The sequence below is a fragment of the Heliangelus exortis genome, chromosome 9 (genome assembly GCF_036169615.1).
Source record: "Heliangelus exortis chromosome 9, bHelExo1.hap1, whole genome shotgun sequence".
Lineage (NCBI taxonomy): Eukaryota > Metazoa > Chordata > Aves > Apodiformes > Trochilidae > Heliangelus > Heliangelus exortis.
The window spans coordinates 24,223,819-24,245,797 of NC_092430.1; the positions used below are offsets into that span (position 1 = coordinate 24,223,819).

Below are 21,979 nucleotides of genomic sequence, written 5' to 3' on the forward strand. Positions count from 1 at the left end.
ATAGGAACCTGGTTGAGGCATAGAAGAAGCAAGGGGTGAAGTTTAAAACTTGCCAGGATTTCAGTTCCTTGATGAAAACCCAAATAATAATTGTCAAGAAAGAGAAGTGCCTTGGTGTATTCAGTTTTATGAAACAAAATTATGATGTGTGGCACCAATCCATAACTAACCTTTTTTACACCAGTTAAGAAAATGTTTTAGGTGTGCCAAGGGCTGAAAAAAAACCTTGAAAGTCTATTTTATAATGATCTTTGCTGTTTAAAGTTTTGTAAGGTAGAAGGAAACTAAGGTGTAAATTGTTGGGCAGGTTGTTTGGATGCCACTCTGCATGATGGGACTTAATGCTGTATGGGCTGTAACAATTATGATTAACATCTTTATTATGTTTTTTTTTTAATTTGGGCCTTTTAGGGTGGGTCTGACATGGAAAGGGCTGCAATTTTTAACCCAGACCTCTGCTGAAATGAATTTATGCAAATGTATGAAATCTTGACATATTTTAGTGGGTATGAATGCAGCAGGAGAGAAAACCCTGAAAATAATTGGAAGCCCTAGATTTGTTTCAGCCTTTTTCTTAAAAAATAAATGATCTTCTTGAAAAAAAAACAGAATTAGGTCCTTGAGGAGCCCTGAGTCCCCCAGGGAGGGGGATTTCCAGGCACTTTGTCTAGATCTGAGTGACAGGGTTGAATAAAATTTTAGGTATTTGTAGCTACTCCAGGTCTTTTTGCTTTGATTTTTTAATATCCCCCCCAGAAACCTTTTGTAGGTGTCACTGAGAGCCCCAGCACTGTGGTACCTCCCCAAATGGCCACCTGGTGCAGTTCATACACGATTCCCTGCACCACAGCAGGATGCAAGATAAAGTTTATTTCATCTCAAAATGAAATTATTTTCACGGAGGTTTCTAATACAATGCAAAAAAAAAATAAATAAAAAAAAAAAAAATCAGGAGTCAAGTTGAAGTGTTTAATGCCCTCTAATGCATCACTTCATTTGCAGAGGAATTAGCCCTGCATGGCAGTGTGAGGGAAAGCAGCCTTGGGTAGCTTCAGATAAGACTTTCAGCTAGGAAAGATTACAGGATATGAATTCTCTCAGGGGCTTTGCTGTGGGTTCTTTTTTTTTTATCTGGTGATTACAAAGTGATTTCAGCAAGGTCAGGAATGACATGGTGGTGGAAAGCTGAAGCACCTGCAGACTCATCAGCTGTGTATCCTGAAAGAGGAGCAGTGTCAGGAGGAGGGGTGAGGAGAGCTTTTCCTCTGGCCTTCAAACCATACATAATCTCATTATACATATAAAATGTTAACATAAAGCCTCTGTAGAAACAGCTTTTTGACATACTAGGTTCTTCTGGAGTGTTGTTTTGTTGACTTTCTATCCAAAAAAGTGATTTCTAACCAATTTAGCCATAGGAGAAGGGACAATGTTTTGGGGTCATGCAGTTCATAAAATCCTAGAATGGGCTGGGTTGGAAGGGAGCTCAGAGCTCATCAAGTCCAACCCTTGCTCCACTCCCCCCGTGGTTCCCAGCCCATGGCACTGAGTGCCACATCCAGGCTCTTTTGAAATAGCTCCAGGGATGGAGAATCCACCCCTTCCCTGGGCAGCCCATTCCAATGGCTGAGCACCCTCTCCAGAAAGAAATTCTTTCTCATGGCCAACCTAAACCTCCCCTGGCACAACTTGAGCCCTCTTGTGCCCTCTTGTCTTGCTGAGAGTTGCCTGGGAAAAGAGCCCAACCCCCCCCTGGCTCCAACCTCCTTTCAGGGAGTTGGAGAGAGTGATGAGGTCTCCCCTGAGCCTCCTCTTCTCCAGCCTCAACACCCCCAGCTCCCTCAGCCTCTCCTCAGAGGATCTGTGCTCCAGTCCCTTCCCCAGCCCAGTTGCCTCCTTTGGACCTGCTCCAGCACCTCAATCTCCTTCCTGAGCTGAGGGGCCCAGAACTGGAGACAGGACTCAAGCTGTGGCCTCCCCAGGGCTGAGCACAGGGGCAGAATCCCTTCCCTGGACCTGCTGGCCACGCTCTTCCTGAGCCAGCCCAGGATGCCATTGGCCTTCTTGGCCACCTGGGCACACTGCTGCCTCCTCTTCAGCTTCTTCAGCTGCAGGATCCATGAGGACACCTCAGCACCCCAAGCTGTGCTTCCCATCCCAGTTCCCTGGACAGGGCAGGCAGTTCATAGGGGAGGTGGGAAAGTCAGTGAGAGGAGGGAGAAGCTGCTGGTGGTGCAGAGAGGAAGAGGAGCAAATCCCTGGCTTCCTCAGGGAAACATTCACACTTCCCAGTTCTTCCCTCTGAAAGAGAGCCAGAAAAGTACTGTTCCATACAGCATTTACCATGTGTACTGGAAACATCACCAATATAGGAAGAAGTAATTAACCAAACTCTTAATTAAGCTGCAGTATGGAGTAGTTTCAGCTGAAGTGAGGCAGAAAGTCTTATCTGAGGAATAAGGAATTCAAGGTCAGCTTTGTGAAAGGAAGCAGATCTGTTGTAAACTCAACACTGCTCTGAACATCTCCATGCAAGATGGAAAGGATTATGTTCTCAGGGATGCAGAGGCTATTAAGTGCTGACAAGTTCATCTTGGAAACAGGATTTTCAAGTTGGATAATGAATAGCTAAGATAAGAACTCCAAGTACACTGGGATGTAAATAGCAGCATAGAGAAAATGCATATGTTGGAGCAGGAAAAACAATAAAAGTAGCAACAAGGAGCATGAACTTCTCTGAGGTCTCCAAAAACTGTTAGAAGGGATCAAGAGTGGAGGAGGTCAAGTTCTGAGCACAAAAAAATCATCCTCTTGATTGCCTTTAGGAAGTTTTAAACTATTTGGATTGATAAAATACAGATTGTAGCTTAATGAGAGATAAGCTTTAAAACTCCTACAATAATAAACCTTCATAATGAGGATGCTGTGGATCCACCATTAGGTATTACAGCTGGAAAGATCAAACAGTTCAGAGGGAACAGCAGGAGCTGTTTTGCTTTAGCAGATGTTTATTATTTTGTCCTTTAGTTTCAACCCTTGCTGAACCAGCACTGGTAAAGAGTACGATTTAAATATGAGCTTCCTTTGGAAAAGTCAGGGAAACAGTGATCTGCATGGTGCTCCACAACACCCTCACTTCCCTTTTCCATCTGTCAGACAGGGACAGAAACTCCTGTGTGCAGGCACAGCCAGGGAGGTCAGACCTGTCCACAGAGGTGAGGAATGGCAATGACATGAAGAATCCCAGGTTGGTTCTGTGTCAGAAACCTTCCTAGCTCAGACTGAGAGTTTAAACCCACATTTCCAACCTCTGAAATTAATCCCTTTTTACAGCCAGCACGTACTGCACATCCAAGGGTGCTGCTGGCTCTGGTCAGCAGGCCTGGCAAGGAGCAACCACCTCCTCCTCTCCCTGTGTCTGGTTGACACCAAACCCCTGCAGACAACAACTCCAACCAACCAACCAACCAACCAACCAACCAACCCACCCACCCACCACCTCTTTTCCTGTGCACACCCAAACCCTCAGCCCCCACGGCAGAGCTGGGGAGGCAGAAGCCACCTCCTGCAGCAGGCAGAGGCACTGAGGGTCTGAGAGTCCCTTGATAAGCAAGCTGATAACAGGCAGGAGGTGACACAGCCCCCCAGCAGCTCCCAACCAACCTCAGGCAGGCTCTGTCTGGGGCTCTGCCTGCAGATCCAGAGCTTCTCCAGCTTTGTGAGGAAGTTTGTCAGCTGTTTGTGGGAGAAGAAGCTGGGGCAGGGGATGGAAGTGCTACCAGTGCCAAAAGGGAGCTGAACTTGTCCCTGTGCTCAGCCCTGGGGAGGCCACAGCTTGAGTCCTGTGTCCAGTTCTGGGCCCCTCAGCTCAGGAAGGAGATTGAGGTGCTGGAGCAGGTCCAAAGGAGGCAACTGGGCTGGGGAAGGGACTGGAGCACAGATCCTCTGAGGAGAGGCTGAGGGAGCTGGGGGTGTTGAGGCTGGAGAAGAGGAGGCTCAGGGGAGACCTCATCACTCTCTCCAACTCCCTGAAAGGAGGTTGGAGCCAGGGGGGGGTTGGGCTCTTTTCCCAGGCAACTCTCAGCAAGACAAGAGGGCACAAGAGGGCTCAAGTTGTGCCAGGGGAGGTTTAGGTTGGCCATGAGAAAGAATTTCTTTCTGGAGAGGGTGATCAGGCATTGGAATGGGCTGCCCAGGGAAGGGGTGGATTCTCCATCCCTGGAGCTATTTCAAAAGAGCCTGGATGTGGCACTCAGTGCCATGGGCTGGGAACCACGGGGGGAGTGGAGCAAGGGTTGGACTTGATGAGCTCTGAGCTCCCTTCCAACCCAGCCCATTCTAGGATTCTAGGATTCTTGGTGCAGGTGTTCTCAGAGAAGGCAGGGAATAATACTCCACTTGTTATTCCGCTTCAGCCACCCAGGAGTAAACGTTGTTTTGCAACACTTATCAGCGGGTTTTAAAAAAAGAAACGTTGTGACCACTCCCTGTACCGATTAACTGCAAACTCTGCTGAGGGACAGAAAAATCTTGGAAAGGGTTGCAGCAGGCTGCAGATATTCCAGGTTGGATCTCACTGTTGTCACAGAGCTGTAGTGAGTGTGTGTCTGATCTGAGACACCAAACCAGAGCAGTTCCTGACCTCCACCACCTCTCCTTGCCCAGCTGAGCATGCAGAAGCCTGACATTAGCAGATGTCTGGAGCCACAGCCTTGCCCTATCAATTCAACCCCTCAGGCTCCTGGGAAGAGTGCACTGGGAACCTGCCCAAGCAGGTTGGGGTTTCAAAACTGAAATTGCAAGGTGGAGTTTGCATATAATGTTTGAAATCCTCTCCTGCAGCTGAGTGCTACTTGCAGGAGAAAAGCTTGTAACGAGGGAAATAAATGGAGAAGTTGGGGGGTTGTCAGCTCCCACTTGGGCCTTTTTTTCCTTCTCTGCTTTTTTGGACATCTCCCACCAGCCCAGGTTGCTCCAAGCCCCATCCAACCCTAAAAACTTCCAGGGATGGGGCTTCCACCACCTCTCTGGGCAACCTGTGCCAGGGTCTCACCACCCTTATGGTGAAGAATTTCTTCCTGGCATCCAATCTAAACCTCCTGCTCCAGTTGGAATCCATTCCCCGTACTCCTATCACTCCCTGACATCCCAAAAAGTCCTTCCCCAGCATTCTTTTAGTCCCTTTTGAGGGTCACTGGCAGCCAGAGCAGCTCCACAGACACAAAAGAACCCCTCAGGCCCTTGGGGCAACCCCAAGAAACACCCACCCAGTGGGTTTGAGCTGGGGAGGTGGCAATAAACACAGACAGGGGACAGTTTGTGTAAACTGTGACAAGACTCCTGATCCCCTGAGCTGCCTTCCCAGGATAAGAATGCAGTAGGTGCACATTTCCCAGCATGTATGATGTGTAATAACTGCATTTACTTATCTGTATCACAGACTGACAGTTTTAAACCATAAATATTGTCTTCATAAATAATAACTGACACCCCTAAAATGTGCTCACCTGTTCCCAAACATCCATAAATGCAATGTACACACTGAGCATGCCAGCTGCTAGGAGCACATGCAGGATATTTACCACTTTAGCCATTAGAATATTTTAATAAAACATGCAAGCTGAAACATTAAATACAAGTTTGCTGGTTTGGGTTTTTTTTTTTTCAGATTTAGAGACTCCTTGGGTATTGTCAAAAGAGCTGTAAATTTCAGCTCAGCTGCCCTCATTTTCCCAGAGAAACTCTTTTCACCTCCTATCTTATTTTCCCCTAATTATAATTGGGAAAGTAACATCTCCTGGTGAGATGACGAATCAGATAATTAGTGTTTTCACTTTATTTGCTCTGTGACCCAATCTCATTTCATAAGTCATTTGATTGCCACTTCCTCATAACATCCTATTCCCTTGCAGGAGAGGACATCCCAGATGCATCTGGGTGCCTGAAAGGTGGAAGAAAACTCAGCTCAGGGTGGATGGGAGCAAAGTTCCAATTCTGTTACTATCTGTGAGCACTGCTACTCCTCTGTCCTTCTCCTGGGATGACACCAAGCTGGGGGGAAGTGTGGATCAGCTGGAAGGCAGGAGGGCTCTGCAGAGGGACCTGGACAGACTGGAGAGTTGGGCTGATCCCAACGGGATGAGGTTCAACACAAGAACCCCATGGGGAGCTCCAGGCTGGGCACAGAGTGGCAGAAAGGGAGCTGGGAGTCTGGATTGCCAGGAAGCTGAAGAGGAGGCAGCAGTGTGCCCAGGTGGCCAAGAAGCCAATGGCATCCTGGGCTGGCTCAGGAACAGCGTGGCCAGCAGGTCCAGGGAAGGGATTCTGCCCCTGTGCTCAGCCCTGGGGAGGCCACAGCTTGAGTCCTGTGTCCAGTTCTGGGCCCCTCAGCTCAGGAAGGAGATTGAGGTGCTGGAGCAGGTCCAAAGGAGGCAACTGGGCTGGGGAAGGGACTGGAGCACAGATCCTCTGAGGAGAGGCTGAGGGAGCTGGGGGTGTTGAGGCTGGAGAAGAGGAGGCTCAGGGGAGACCTCATCACTCTCTCCAACTCCCTGAAAGGAGGTTGGAGCCAGGGGGGGGTTGGGCTCTTTTCCCAGGCAACTCTCAGCAAGACAAGAGAGCACAAGAGGGCTCAAGTTGTGCCAGGGGAGGTTTAGGTTGGCCATGAGAAAGAATTTCTTTCTGGAGAGGGTGCTCAGGCATTGGAATGGGCTGCCCAGGGAAGGGGTGGATTCTCCATCCCTGGAGCTATTTCAAAAGAGCCTGGATGTGGCACTCAGTGCCATGGGCTGGGAACCACGGGGGGAGTGGAGCAAGGGTTGGACTTGATGAGCTCTGAGCTCCCTTCCAACCCAGCCCATTCTAGGATTCTAGGATTCTATGATACAAACAGCAATTCTGGTTGCCAAGTTACTCGTTCTGCTCCTTCATCCCTGGCCAGAGGCATTGCATGTTTTTAAAGCTGAAAATTAAAAAACAGACTGGGTAGAAAAAAAAAAAACACAAGTACAGGGAGTCCAGCTCATTAGTTACAATCTGCAGACTCAAAAATTCATGTTTCAGGCACTGCTCAATGAGTATAAAAGAGAGGGGAGAAGGGGAATGAGGAGTTTAGGACAAATGAGAGAGATTTTATTTTAGTTTTCATTTGGTTTCAACTGCAATGTCCTTGTCAAACGTGAATATGTAGTTGCATGGTCTGTGTATGAATTGGGTGCCTTACCAAGTCTTCTAAAAGTAAAACAAAAATTATCCTTTTTTTTTTTTTTTAAGTCCAAGAAAATGGGAATTTTATTATACATTATCAAGGATGAATATCCCCACATTTTTAATAAATCACAATGATGACAAACCAGGCAAGTAACCCATTGCATTAAATAACTGAGGGAACTAAATAAATAAGAAAAGCATTCTATAAATACACACATCCCAAGCTTGGAGGACCAGCTTAGAGTTGTAGAGCATTGTGCCAAACCTCTCCTGTACACATCTCTCCTGTCAGCAAAGCTATGGCAGGCAAGAACAAATGTGTGCCATGGAATTTCTCAGGATGGAAACTCTCCACAACCAAGCAGCTCACCCTGGAATAACAAAATATGCAGCCCAGTTATTCCTGTACCAAACCCAGCTTCAGAACTCCAGCCAGGCTTTAAAATTGAAAGCTTTTTAAGGAGTTGGTCAAATAATAAAAACAAGGGCTGATTGGAATTGTTTTGGCAAAATAATTGGCTGTCAGAGAGTCCTGGAAGGCAGAAGAACATGAAGAGAGACTGCAGAACAAAGCAGTCATTGCACATGCTCTGAACCTGGTTCTAACCAAAAAAATCTGTGTTTGGTTTGGTCCAAAGGTCAGGCTGCCAGTGTTACTTCACCACAGAAACAGTGTTTTCATGTTGGTTTCCAAAAAAGTGCCAGAAGAATTGAAAAGCCATGCTGATGTGGGCAGGGATGAAGATGTAAGCAGTGTACAAGATTGTCACTAGCATAGTGATGTTGAAAGTGTAGAAGAGCAGTTTCTCCCAGGGCTCCATGAGATAGCTGCAGGTGATTAGTTCAAACTGGCAGTACAGCCAATAGAGATAGTTCTTCATGCCCTTAAAATCCATCTCCAACTTTGTGCTGCTTCTCAAAGCCTTCCCTATTACAATAAAGGATTGTTAGGAGAAACAGAAACCTTAAAAAAAAAAGAAAAAAAGAAAGCATATAAAACATAAAAACTTCATATGGGTAGCAACTCCCTGCTATTCAGTTTGCTGATGGGACCATTTTTAGGAAAGGATGCTTTAAAAATGCAAGAGATCTAAAATTCCAAGATGACAGATACATTTTAAAGGATAAAATATGATCAGATAGCAGCAGCCTAGCATCAGTCATTCTTTCACCACATCCCATGAAAGGCTTTGCTTTTATTCCATTTGCCTTTCCAACCTTCAGCTCTAAGCCAGTCAGTCCAGTGCTGACCACTGTGTACTGGGCACCATTCTTTACCAAAAAGACTCCACAATATCTCTTGTGTACAGAAAAACCCAATAGTTACCCAATAATTGCTGCAATTCTCTTCTCCAAGCAGCTCTACTTTCATAACTTTGCCTTGTGTTGGATTACTTCAGACTCTGGTGAAGTGGCTTAATTCAGAAAGCCCTTCAAACCCTCCTCTCTCCTTCCCTACTTCTGGATTTGGATGTAGAACTTGGCTAGAAGTCTGTTTGCTGCTGCTGTGGACTGAATTTTATGTCTGAATTTTAGGAATTTTATGCTTCAGTTGCTGCTGGAATGCAGACTGGGAGGATGGAGAATACTAAAAATACAGAACTACAATGCAAGGAAACTATATCCAGATCATCCAGCTTCTCTAACTGAGACTGAGTTGATCTGTTGCCAGAATTAAAAGATAGAAATTTATTTTTAAGCTCTGTGGTCACATTAATGCTAATAATTACTGTTGCATTATTTAATTACCACAATACAAAACTGGGGAGGGAAAGAGAAAACACAACTGTTACATTTACTGGGGCTTCCTGTCATTTGCTAAATGCATGGAGTCAGAATTAAAACTGTGATTCCTCACTTTTTAATTGGAAAGTTAAGAACTTCTGGTATCAAGATCTGTGGAAAAAAAACCTTAGTCCACAGAAATTAAACACAGCTTCACAGATCTATATAGAATGGGATTTTATCCTCAAGTTTTTAGAAAAAAATGGCTTCACTTTTTCTATTTTACTTCCACAGCTTCCCCACCTTTTTCCTGCCCAACAGGTGAGGTAAACTACATCATGCTTGTGTCATTAAGAATTATTATTAGCTAATTTCAGTAATATCCTTATTATATCTGTCACATTTCTGTGCATTTCTTGCTTTTTTTCTCTAAACCTAGTGTATTCTTAAGCCTCTCACCATCCAATGTATTGCTAAGCTACTCTGAGGCAAGGCTTTTCTTAGAAAAAAACATTGATTTTGTAAAAAGCAGCACTTACCTCTTCCCTTCTCCCTGGTGACAGAACGTGGAGGTGAGAGATGCTTCCTGACACTTCTGACTGTTGCAGCTGAACAGCTCCTCTCCAGATTGAGCAGCAGAAACAATTAACTTTGATCCTCAATTACAGAGCGTGTCCTCCACACCCCACCCCTTTTCACCAGTGCTACAAACTCCTCTGGCCAAAGCTCTCTGCATTATGCAACAAGGACAGAAATTGGTACCACACTCTCCAGATGGTATTGATTTGATAATTTAGACAGTCAGAGGGGAAGAGCAGGTACAGACAAGGCTGAAGTGCTATTTAGGACAATCTGCAAAAAAAAAAAAAAAAAAAAAATGTTTACAAGTAGTGCCTTCCCTAATTTCAGATCTCTACAAAATATCTCCTGGGCAGGCTGCCCAAGTTCCAGGCAGGTGCAATTAAATGTCCTTGTAAAAATCTGGTGTCAGAATTAAGCAGCCACAAGAATGCAGCTCAATTAATATGTCCCAGGAAAGTCTCCAAATGAAGGCACCACCTCCTCCAACCTTTGATTAACACCACTTCCAGCCAGTTGTCAGCCTTCTCTGCAGCCTCACCTCAGCTCTCTTCCTCCAGAAACCCCAGGGGAGGAGAGAACTTGGGGACAAGATTTCTGCAAGGTGAGTTTTCCCTTTAAAATGCTACAAAATAAAAGCAAGCCACAAGCACTGGGGGCCTTTTAATGATCTAATTGGAGAAGAAAATGAGGTGGAAATCTGCATAATACACCATGTTCTAAACTATCTGCCTGCAGTCATTTCCAAAAATGAATCAGCTATGTTTAGGGACAACGTGCCACAAGGAATGTCTCAGGCATCTGAGCCTCACCTTCTGTCTTCCCTTCCTTCCCAAACACAGCCTGAGCTGATCTATTAGTCAATGCTAACCTACACCCTCACCTTGTTGTTTTCCCCATACTTTTCAACAAAATAAAGGTTTTCAGTTTAAAAGCTGTCCCCATTCCATAGAAAAATTGAGAAGTGGCAAAACACTACCCTGGGCAGCAGAAAGTGGGACTTTTCTGGGATTGGTGTAGCTCTCAAGAGCTTCAAAAAGTTCCCAGCTGAAAGCTCTGTGACAGAGTGAGGTGGCAGAGCAGAAGATCAGGTGGTTTCACAGCAATAAAACGTGGGGTTAAGCAGAATCTCTTCCCAGTGTGGATGCTGTAAGCAGATCTGGGATGGTGATGTGCAAAGCCCACAGGCATCCTTCCTCCTCCTCCTCCTGCTCCTCCTCCTCCTCCCTTTCTGAGCAGCCACTCCTGCTGCTCTTCCCAGCTTCTGCCCCCAGGGGAAACAAGAACTGATGGCAACCTTTCACGATTGGGAATCAGATGTCTGTAGCTTCACTCAGGATACAAACTCTGCCTCAAATGCCTCAATTTTAAGGCAGTTTTAGCCTTGTGAGCTTTAAGATACTTTTCCCTATAGAGATAAAAATCAGAAATAGACTTTAAAGTTAAAAAGCAAAACAAGAGCAAGAAAACAACAACAAAAAAACACAGACATAAACATACTGCTACATCTGGTAAGATGGATAGAGCAGGAATGATTTTTTTGCAAAGATCCTGCTCTGAAGTGTGGGAAAGAGACTCTCTGGGGTAGCACTCTGTGACAGAGAGGCTGATTCCTTGTTTTCAGGTCTCTTGATCACATTTCCCAGACAATTAAATTTGAAAACCTCTTTTTACTGCTTCTCACTGTGGTTTCCAGCCTAACAAATTGAAACACAAGCATATAAAAGTCACACAGTGACACAGCAATCACTCTCCTTAGCAAGGGAAGCATAAATTAAAGCAAACCTTTAAATCACCACAGCACTAAAGGGAATGACCAGCCTCCCATCTCTAAGTTCCATGAGGTTTTTAATATGGAAAAGTGGTAACTTCTGCTTTATAGAGAATTTAGCAGATCAGCTCCATCAGGAGAATTAAGGTAGGGTTTTTTTTCCTGTTATTTCATGCCTTATAATAGGATTCTCTGATGTCTTATACTGTGGAAGCCCACATTGAAGCATTTAATTAGCATTTGGCTTGAGAATGGGCACCTTCTGTGTGGTTCCTCTGCTGTCTAGTAAGAACTATGTCATAAAGCTGCTTTTCTGCTCTTGGTCATCTCCTGTGTCAAAATGTGCATCTTTAATTTCAGTATTTCTTTTTCTGATTTAACTGAAATTGGTCATGGGATAGAATGTATGGGATGTGGGAGTATGAAGAGATCATAGAATCACAGAATCCTAGAACTGGCTGGGTTGGAAGGGACCTCAGAGCTCATCAAGTCCAACCCTTGCTCCACTCCCCCCGTGGTTCCCAGCCCATGGCACTGAGTGCCACATCCAGGCTCTTTTGAAATAGCTCCAGGGATGGAGAATCCACCCCTTCCCTGGGCAGCCCATTCCAATGCCTGAGCACCCTCTCCAGAAAGAAATTCTTTCTCATGGCCAACCTAAACCTCCCCTGGCACAACTTGAGCCCTCTTGTGCCCTCTTGTCTTGCTGAGAGTTGCCTGGGAAAAGAGCCCAACCCCCCCCTGGCTCCAACCTCCTTTCAGGGAGTTGGAGAGAGTGATGAGGTCTCCCCTGAGCCTCCTCTTCTCCAGCCTCAACACCCCCAGCTCCCTCAGCCTCTCCTCAGAGGATCTGTGCTCCAGTCCCTTCCCCAGCCCAGTTGCCTCCTTTGGACCTGCTCCAGCACCTCAATCTCCTTCCTGAGCTGAGGGGCCCAGAACTGGACACAGGACTCAAGCTGTGGCCTCCCCAGGGCTGAGCACAGGGGCAGAATCCCTTCCCTGGACCTGCTGGCCACGCTGTTCCTGAGCCAGCCCAGGATGCCATTGGCCTTCTTGGCCACCTGGGCACACTGCTGGCTCCTCTTCAGCTTAGATAGAGGTAATGAAAGAAAATCAGCCTAATTTCTGTGGAAGACCAAGCTAAAAATGCCTGAATTATCCCTGCCCCACACCTTTACACAGTGCTAAGTCATTTATCTGCCTACTTAAAAATCAGGATGCTGTGAAATAATTGAAGCAGAATGTCAAGAGAGCTTTCTCTCTAAGCTGCCCCATCTGCCCAGATCCACACAGAGCAAGGCACAGGCAAGTTTCTCTTGTCCTAACAGGATACTTGAGTTTGTCTGATCCCTTTTGGCTCCAGCACCTTTGGAAAGAAACAATGCTGACCTGGAATTATTCAGTGACTGGTGAGGCAACCTTCTGCAGCTCTCCATGCCAGCCAGGTCTGCAGCTCCATTCACACCAGAACTTCTGGCTGCACCTTCAAGTCCATAACATGGTTCTGCTTGGCTTGGCAACCTCCTCCTGCATCCCTGGCACACCAGGAAATTCCTGCCAGGACAAAGATGTGCCCAGGACTTGAGCTCAGAACTGCAAGCAGAGGAGGAAAGGGCAGGAGGAAACCACAACAAGGGGAGGGAGCTGAGGGGAATCAAATTGCACCAAAGAACCTACAGGATACATGACTGTTCTTCAAAAGGAGGAGCATTCCTTACAGAGCAGGGCAGCTCTCAAAAAGTCTCTGTTCTCTTCTTTCATGGCAGAAAGCACCTGGCACACAGCTCTCCAAATCCTGGCAGCAGACAGGTTGATCAGGAGCAGTATCACACCTGGAATCAGGCTGTATGACACCACTCAACAACAAGGTGAGGAATGTATCTTGATGAGGAATGTGTCTTGGCTACAGCTGACTGGGAGCTTGACTTACTGCTGTTTGTAATGCAAATAATGTATTTTAATTATGACATTGTTGCCTGCAAGAGTCATGCCATTTCTCAGCATTCTTCCCCACACCTGACTGGACCAGTTCTAGAAATCTTTTAATTCTATACCAGGACAAATCTTTAAGTGAAATCTAAGGAGGCTTGTCATCTACAAAAGCACAAGTAATATGCATAGCTGGCCCTGAGGGGTTAGGCACAGACTATTTCTGCTCAAAACAAGATGATACCATGCCATTTTCTATGTCATGAACTCAGTGTTTCATAAAAGTTAAGCACATCAGTTGTGAAGAGCAGTGAATCTTGAACCATTCTCCAATTGCTTCTTGTCTCACCAGTCCAGCTCACTCACGTAATTTTTTATTTAGCTACCACTGAACCACAGGAAACTCCAGCACAGCAAGTTTTCTTCTGCCCACCAGAAGTACACAAAGCATGTTCCTGTGAGTGCTTGCCTGCTGTGACACTCCATGCATGGCTTGTCTCTCAGAGGTCAAGAGTTCTTCTCTAGGTGTGGTCCAAATTCTACATTTTCCAGCCCAAGTTGTGCCTTGTTCCTTCACCTGGAAGGCTTCCACAGCCCTTTCTGAACTGAGGATGGGTAGAAAAAGGAAGCTCTCTCTGTTTCTGCACTGAGTAGCAAAGCTCTGCTTTCTCCCTTGTTTCCCTAAGCTGTTAATAATGCTTATTAGTTTTTTATTCTTCAGTCCTAAAACCCAGGTTCTCCAGTCCTCAGATTTCTAGGATTCTTCTGGAGTTTTACTTCTGAACAGGGGTGATACAATCCTAGCTCTCTTGCAGACCTCCAGCACCCTTTATAAGAAGAACCAACTAAAGTAGTAAAAATGCTTTTAATAATGTTTATATTTGGCTTCTAGTAGAGAAATAGCTGCAGCTCTCCTTTCTTTTAGCTATTTTTTACAAGCATGCAGCAAAGCATATACCCAATGGCAGCGATAACAAGCACAGTTCTGTCAAAGACTGTGGAAGAATTTATTAACATTAGGCTTTAAAAAAAAAGAAAAAAGATCCAAGGAGCTGGTGTTCCAGAGGAAAGTCAAGGAATTAAAAATTGTGGGTTTTTTTTCAGGAAATAGTCAAGATGAGCTCTGTTTTTCTCTTATAACTAAGGAAGGTAGTTAACAAAATGGGTGTCCCTTTCTGCTTGATGAATTCTTGCTCACATCCTCTTTAACTTCAGTTGCAGTTGGAGCACCTGAAGCATATCTGAAGCTTTTACCACCCCTCCAAAACCACCTAAGATTAATTTATCATTTCAGATTACAGCTCCTCACCCAGCTGCCATCAGGGGACATGTCCTTTCTCTGAGAAAAACGCCCTTCCAGTTGACTGCTGAGGGACCAGGGGCAAACAGGAGTCACTAAACACTCTTTAAAACCAAACCACCAAGCAAAACCCCACAACAACTCTGTAGGACCTCGTAATTTCATTAGAAATGAGGGGAGAAGAGCAACATCCCCTCAGCGCCTCTCTCCCCGGGCTCCCGGCTCTTCCCGCCTTCCCGCGCTTTCCTCACATCGCCTCAGCCTCCTCGCTGGCCCCTCACAGACCCCCTCAGCATCTCCGCCGGGTTGCCCATGGCTACCAGCCTAGCACCTGGCTCTCTGCTGCTGCTTCGAGCTTCTCCCTCCGTCTCGAGCAGGCAGAAGCCTCTGTTCTCCGGGGTAACCCGGCCGGGGTCCCCCGGTTCCCTCAGCCGCCGCCCGGCCGTGAAGGAGAGAGGCGGCGCGGGAAGCAGCTGCCTACAAGTCCCAGCAGCCCCCGCGGCAGGGAGCGGGGAGATGAGGCTGTGGGGCGCCGCAAGGGCTGCTGGGGCCGGTAGTTCTGGGGAAGCGTCCGGAGGGAAGGGTTGAGGAGACTTGAGGGAGAGAGAGTAAGTACAGGCTATGGGGGCTGTCGTGAGGGGAAAAATTCAGTGTGGAAGGATAAATGGTGTCCGTGAAAGAGGCAGAGTAAGAACAATCGCACAGATAGCAGAAATTCCTCGTTCACAGTGCTTATGGCTGTTGCTGCACCCACCTGCCTCACACCCTCTCCCCTTCTCCAGCACCCCTGGCACGATGTGAGCAGCTTGGGGGGGGTTTCTTAAGCTTATGTTTCATCCCACGTTTTCTAAACTAGATATTGTTTTAGATAAACCTCTTCCCTGAAGGACTGTCTGTGTCTTTTACCTCAGGTGAAGCCAAGAGCCGTGTGTAAGCACCTCAGGACCTGCAGCCGCCTCCTGCAGTTCCTTTCAGCCGAGCCATGTACGTGGTGAGTAACATCCAAATGGGGTCTAAGAAGAGAAAATCCCCAGCCAAATCTAGTCGTACCTTTTTTGGAAGACATCAGATAATGACTTAAGAGTGTTAGAAGTTCCTGCATTGTGTAAATGATCCTTGGAAAAGGGGAATCTGAGAGTGTTCAGTGTATACTGTGACTGTGACAAAGAGGTCTCCAGAGGCGTTACAGTACTAAAAAGTATTACAATATTTTCTGTAATAGGAACGTGGTTTTCAAATATGTTTGTTAAGAAATGCTTTCTTTCCTTTCTGTCTAGGCCCAGGTATTTTTACTAGGAAAAAAACTTGAGAACTTGAGTGTCTTTTTTCAGCATTTTTTTTCTTTACTTTTGTAGGCTGGTGACATTTTGGACTAGATTGTTCCTTGCCTTATCAATCCCAAGGCAGAGATGTTTGTTCCTCAGGGAAAAAAAAAAGGGGGGAAAAAAAGGAAGAAAAATAAAAATAAAAATAAAAAAGTGAGGAGGTGAATGCGCGTTCTGAGGAACTTGGAACAGTCACAATTGAGGACATGAACAATTTGGCAGGATGAGAAACTGAAATTAGATTTCCCAAGTTATTCAGAGCATCACTCCCAATTGTCTTGTAGAGATTTTAGATATCTAAATAGCTTTGAGCTATAGATAATGGAGGAGAAATGGCACAGTTATTTACTGAGATCCTAGTTGGCAAAATTCTGCTTGTATTTTAATGTGTGGGGTAAAAAGTTAAAACAATGCAAGGGGAAAATGGGAAAATGAGTAATCTGTACAAATAGTATGTTTTCTTTTCCTCCAAAAAACTCATGGTTTTTTTTGCTTCAAACTGCCCATATGGGTATTATCTAAAACGTATTTCAAAAATAAGTTGTCAGTCTCATCAAATTGAAACTATTTCTATTATTTAACTTTTCTTTCATTCCTACACTTCAAAAATTTTTGTTTCAAAGCTTATTAAAACTATATACAGACCCAAGCAGAGAAAGTCCCTTCACCTTTGCTCAGAAGTCTTTATCAAACTTAAGTTTCTACAGTAGCACATGAAGGGGAAAAGTCTTGGTTTCAGATCTGGTTAGAATAGAGAGAAATTGCTTATTTTGAGGCTGAAGAATAATGTGAAAGAGTTTTGTAGGTATGAGAGTCAGACAGACTCACACAAATTGCACAGAATGCAGCAATTTATGTTCAAAATTCATTCCCCTAGCCAGATGATTAGAAGTTTGTTTTAAAAGAAAGTCCTAACATTTATAAATGTTTAAATTTTCAGAGAATCCAAAGACTTAAAATCTCTGTCTTCTCCATGTGTCTTTATTTCTCTGACTGCATTTACTTTTCATCTAATCTTTTATATAAGAAGGTTTATGAAATCAAAAGGCTACAAGACACAGCAGGATGGATTTTGCTTAACTATGCTAACAGTTGGTTCTTCTCCAGAAGTCATTAATTTGAAACTTTCAGTTAAAGTTAGCCCTGGCCATCTGTTCTTTGTATTTTATACCTTGTATTTAATTGCTGAATAATGAAACTGATAAGTTGTGAGTGAGAATTTGAGGCAGATTTCTCTTAATCTTTATGTGTTTTCTGTTAGAAAAAAAAGTCTGCATTCCTGCACTGTCAAGATAATCAGTGATGCTTCTTCCTCATTCATATTACTTTGACAGAGATTCAGACCTTTTCCTCTATGTGAATTCTCTTTATTTAGATACTTCTTTTCCATGTGTCCTAGTTTCTCTAGGACTATGGCATAAGAAATGGGAATTTATTATCCATGTAATTCCCAAATCACCACTGACAAAAATAAAATCTGAAGGCTAATTAGAACGAATCTAGAAATGCATGAAGAAAAGGGAAAATAACTACATTTGTAGCTTTACATTTAAAGGAATTTTTTTTACTTGTTAGCTTGAGCAGTGTTCCTATAAAATTCTGCTTTGTGTGAAATTTCTTAGGTCTCATTGCTGTCTTTTGGAAAGTATTTCACACTGTTGCAGGACCTCCTGTATGGATCAGCAAAGAGGCTCCTGTTCTGTAGGTTTATTTTCAGTGTCATCCAGCACTACCAGAGGGATTCTGTCTTGTATACAGGTAGATAAAAAGTGGATGCTTCATTACATATACAGCTTTTTGCTAGACAATAATAAGAACTGGTATTCATGAGTTTTAATCTTTAATCTGCCTTAGCTCCCTGGGTGTCCCTTCATAGTTGCAAACTGAGAAATGAGTGGGTCTTTGAGCCAGAAGGTCTCATTTTTAACATTTCTCTTTGCTTCTCTCTTTATCTCTTTCTCTTATTAGGAACCATTTGTCAATGTAGAATGTTCAGGATTTTAGTACAGATGTAAAAGTATCTCCTTTCATACATACCCATCTTTATGATGAATAACTGAAATGGAGTGACTAACCTAAAAAGACTGATTCCTTTCAAAATTATAAAAGGCTTTCATCCCATCTTCTGATCTGATCTCAAATGAGGACATTTTCAGTCCTGGAAGGATGAGGCATCACTACTCCATATAAATCAAAACCTGAGCTCACAGTCTAATTTAACCTAAAAAGCAAAGAACAGTTTTTGCTGGAAAATGCAGCCATAATCATCAAATGATGGGTAACAGAAGGTCACTGGTAAGTCATATCTTGGAAGAGAAATAAACCAGGGATTGGCAGATGCAAGATTGTGTTTACCATTAACCTTTACAACCTAAACTAAACAGAAACATTCCCTAGCAGGAATTAGTACCTGGAGTGTAGCTTTGGAGTCTTTATGTGTTTATGAGCCGTGTGCAGTTGCATTTTTAATTCTTTCCTCATACACAACTCTTTGTCACCTTCCCACCTATCAAAGCATCATAAAAACAGGACTGCCACTCCAGAGAGACCTCTTGTTTCAGGACTTCACAGACTTACTATTAAAGCCCATTTCATGTTTCATAAATTTTTATATCAAGCACTCATCCCTGGCTTGCTTTCCTGTCTGGGTGACATACTGGATCATTATTTTAAAGATAAATGAAATCCTTTCAGACATACTTCTTGGTTCCAGCTGTAACCCCAGAGAACCTCTGTAAAACACCCTTTGAGGGTGAGAGAAAACAAAGCCCATTTTGAGAACAAAGGCCAAAATTATCCATAGTTTGTCTCACTGTTACTTACATGTTGAAATCCTCCTCCATGTTGTTAATATAAATGTAAGAGTTGTTGATCTCCTTCTCCTCTCCATGAGCTGAGTTCAGTCAATATGTGTGCTGCCAATGCAGGAAATTTATCAATTAGCTTCAAATGGCTACAGAAAGGGAGAGCTCCAAGTTCCCAATATAGTCATTTTACCTATAATCCTCCCACTGATTCTAACAGAGAGCAGTGTATTAAGCAGAGATTAGATGAGGTTAAATTATATCAGTGTTTCTCTGAGTCATTAAGAAATCTGCATCTCAAGGAAGAGAGTGGATTCAGTTTTCCTGTTCTAGAGCAGGGTGACAGCTAAAAAGACTTTAATTTAAATTTCTCTGCAGAACTCAGCTATGTGGAGAAACTGATTTCAAGACTGAAGACTTCATTAAATGTCTCTTGGTATCCTAAAGGAATAAAGATTAAGTGAACTTAATAACTTTAAGGAAGTATAGAACAGGTTTAGAAAATGGCAGCTGCAGTTTCAAGTGCTCAAGCATATTACTTCCCTTTAACATAATTTATCCAAAGTTTGAAGAATATGAGGGTTCCTCACTTCTTAAGAGAGGTTCTGCTTAACTTGCTTTCTTGTCTTGCCACTCCTGTATTGATGTTTGCCAGCATGAGACTTCTCAAACTTGTAAGAACCCATTTTAATGGGGTTAATGGCCTTGTCTTTTGTACATCATCTTAACTTTGGAGTTAAAACTCCCTCTAAGGGCACTGTGTTTGGTGCCTCAAAACTGCATTTTACACAGGCCAGCATTTACTGCCTCTGCATCAGCTTCCTACCTTACATTCCTCAGGCTTCTCCTTACACCTCATCAGTGGAGTTTTCCTTGAGTGCTTGTTACTGGTAGCTTTGAGTAGAAAACCAGTGAAGATAAAAATATCCCAGAGACTTACAAGTAATAGGCCTCATGTTACAGTTATTACAGAAATGAAGTATGCAGGCATTTAGTTTTTCACTGTGGTTCTACTGTTTCATGTGTGCTGATTGGACCAGCTCTTGCTGAACAAAACTTGGAAAAAAGGTGCCAGGCTCACAGGCACTGAAGGAGAGGGGTCTTCCATTTTTTAAGCAGGAGCTAGACTTTGAATTTAGCTAACTTCACTAAAAAAGAGTTTTGGGATTCAAAGACCAGATAAAGAAAAGTAATAGAAGAAAGGTAGAGGAATATGCATGCAGCCCACAGATTCTGCATGTTATGCAATATTTTGCTTTTCTGTCCATACATCAATTCAGGAATTAATTCCCCTTGTTCCTGGTTGGGAACATAACTGGTAGATTTCAGATTTTGGCTGGTAGCCCAGTTCCTCTGATGTAAGTGCATCTCCTGTTCCATTACCAAATCCATAGCATCACATATTTGTTATACAGAAAGTGCTGTTACTTAATGCTTAGCCAAGCTGTGAAATTATTTCTTCAATATTTTACTTTTTCCATTGCAGCAAGAAGCAGTAAAGAAAAGCTGCTTTATTTGCTAAAGCACAGGATTAATTCTAACATTAAGATGGTTTTGCCCAGTTGGTCTGGCTACCCTGAGATATGTTTCTTATTCTTAAAGGAGAAAAGCAGAGATGCAGGAAGTGCAGGAGAAACATGGTCTGGGCATTGAGGATGGGAACAAACTTCCATTCCCTCCTCCAGCAAGAGCTCACAGCAATCACACCTAACACTTCCTCACCCCTCCTGCAAACAGCATCATTTACTGCAAAGCTCTCCTTCCTAACTCCTGTGAGCAGCAACAAACAAGGTCTATCAGCATCTTTTGTGTCTCTGTCCTGCACTCACAGAGTCTCATCAGCACTGCAGGAGGGAAAGGTGACAGGATGCACTGTGACTCCTGAAGCATCCCAGCTGGAAAGCCATGCCAGGCATTGTGAGGAGCTGACTGTAAAACATGTCTTCAGTGCCCCACCTGGGGCTTGCTGGCAGTGTGAGGTGAATTAAGTGTCTCTTGGGGACACAGAGGACTCCATCAGGTTGGCATTTGCTGTGCTCATAGAATCCTAGAGTGGCTTAGGTTGTAAGGGACCTCAGAGGTCATCTGCTCCAACCTCCTTGCCATGGACAGGGACACTTGTCATCTAGATAAGGTTGCTCAAAGCCTCCTCCAACCTGGCCTTGAACTGCTGAACCTTATTATGCAGAGATTGTGGTCAGAGCCAGGACACAATTCCCTCTGGGTGCAAACATCTCAGCTCTGTAAGTCAAACTCCAACGTGTCACTGTGAGTGGGCTTGACAGTCTGAAGAGGCTGGATCTGTTGGGCTGGAGGAACAACCTGCTTATTTCTTTCTGGGGTTTTTTTTGTAGGAAGCAATGACTAATTCTTTCAGCCAGCAAGAGTGCAAATCCCTGTCCCTTATTTGTGGAGCAAGTAATGTCCCATTAGTTGTCCAATGGACTGGACATTGCAGAGGCCACTGAGAGGCAGAACCCCTGTATAAGGAGCTGACAGTGTAAGCAACTGATCAGATTAATGGATAAGTGTCCTCAACTCTCATATTAAGTTAAGTTGTGGTTATTTTCTTTTGACTTGCCAGGTTTACTGATTATTATGGAGACACTAGCTCTCTGTCATAACCAGCAATGATAATAAGGTAAAAAAAGCAGGAGATACTGTAGGTAATAATGAAATAATACAGCAAGAAGCTTTTTTTCCCTCATCTTTGAGTTTAAAATAATTTAATTTATTTGCAGAGTAGGCCTTCTGATTTTCAATGCAAGCAGAAAGGTCACCAGAGAACAATGTTTTTGGAGAAGCCATTAGCTATAAATAAATCAGTTCATAATGTCTGATAAACAGCCTCCTGCAGAGGGACCCCTGGAAATGCATTGCATTCCTTCTGCACTCTCTCTCGTCCTTTGTTTGCTCTTTTTTTTTTGTCAGCTGAAGGCAGCTGCCAGTCACTCTGCTCTTTTTAAAGAGATCCTGTGATTGTGGCACTTTTTGTGAGCTGGGAGAATGCTGAAAGCAGTGGAGCTTACATAGGGAAGAAAACTGGACTGGATCTTGTCTCCCTCTCACCAGGTTTTGCTGTGCTCACGTGCAGAAATGAATCCTCACTAGAGAGGAGCAGCAGTGGGGAAGCCCACAGCTGGTTGAAACTCCTTTCCCCATCTGCTGTCAGCTTCACAGTCTGGTGCCTCAGGAGACCTAAGACTGATGTGGGAATTGGAGGAGAAGGGGGAAAGGTAGACATAAAAGAAAATGAAAAGAAAGCCATCAATTTCTCTTGTAGTCAGATTTTCCCCATTAAAATCCAGCTTCTCTGCAGCAAATCTGCATTGTGGTG

The 21,979-nt window shown here is 44.1% G+C and overlaps 1 protein-coding gene across 2 annotated transcripts; it reads right to left on the minus strand.

The window, feature by feature from the left end:
* Window positions 1-6,877: 6,877 nt before the first annotated feature.
* LOC139800071 (serine palmitoyltransferase small subunit B-like) lies at window positions 6,878-14,955 on the minus strand. 2 transcript variants are annotated; one of them, XM_071752765.1, is made up of 4 exons: window positions 14,845-14,955; window positions 9,474-9,786; window positions 8,537-8,871; window positions 6,878-8,137 (listed from the first exon to the last, which is right to left on the minus strand). In XM_071752765.1, exon 4 carries the CDS (start codon window positions 8,103-8,105, stop codon window positions 7,863-7,865), a length of 243 nt encoding a protein of 80 aa, XP_071608866.1. In that variant the 5' UTR covers window positions 8,106-8,137; window positions 8,537-8,871; window positions 9,474-9,786; window positions 14,845-14,955; the 3' UTR covers window positions 6,878-7,862. The 2 variants fall into 2 exon arrangements, with proteins under 2 accessions (XP_071608866.1, XP_071608865.1); XM_071752764.1 differs by lacking the exon at window positions 8,537-8,871 and having other exon boundaries at window positions 6,880-8,137.
* Between the last annotated feature and the right edge of the window lie 7,024 nt (window positions 14,956-21,979).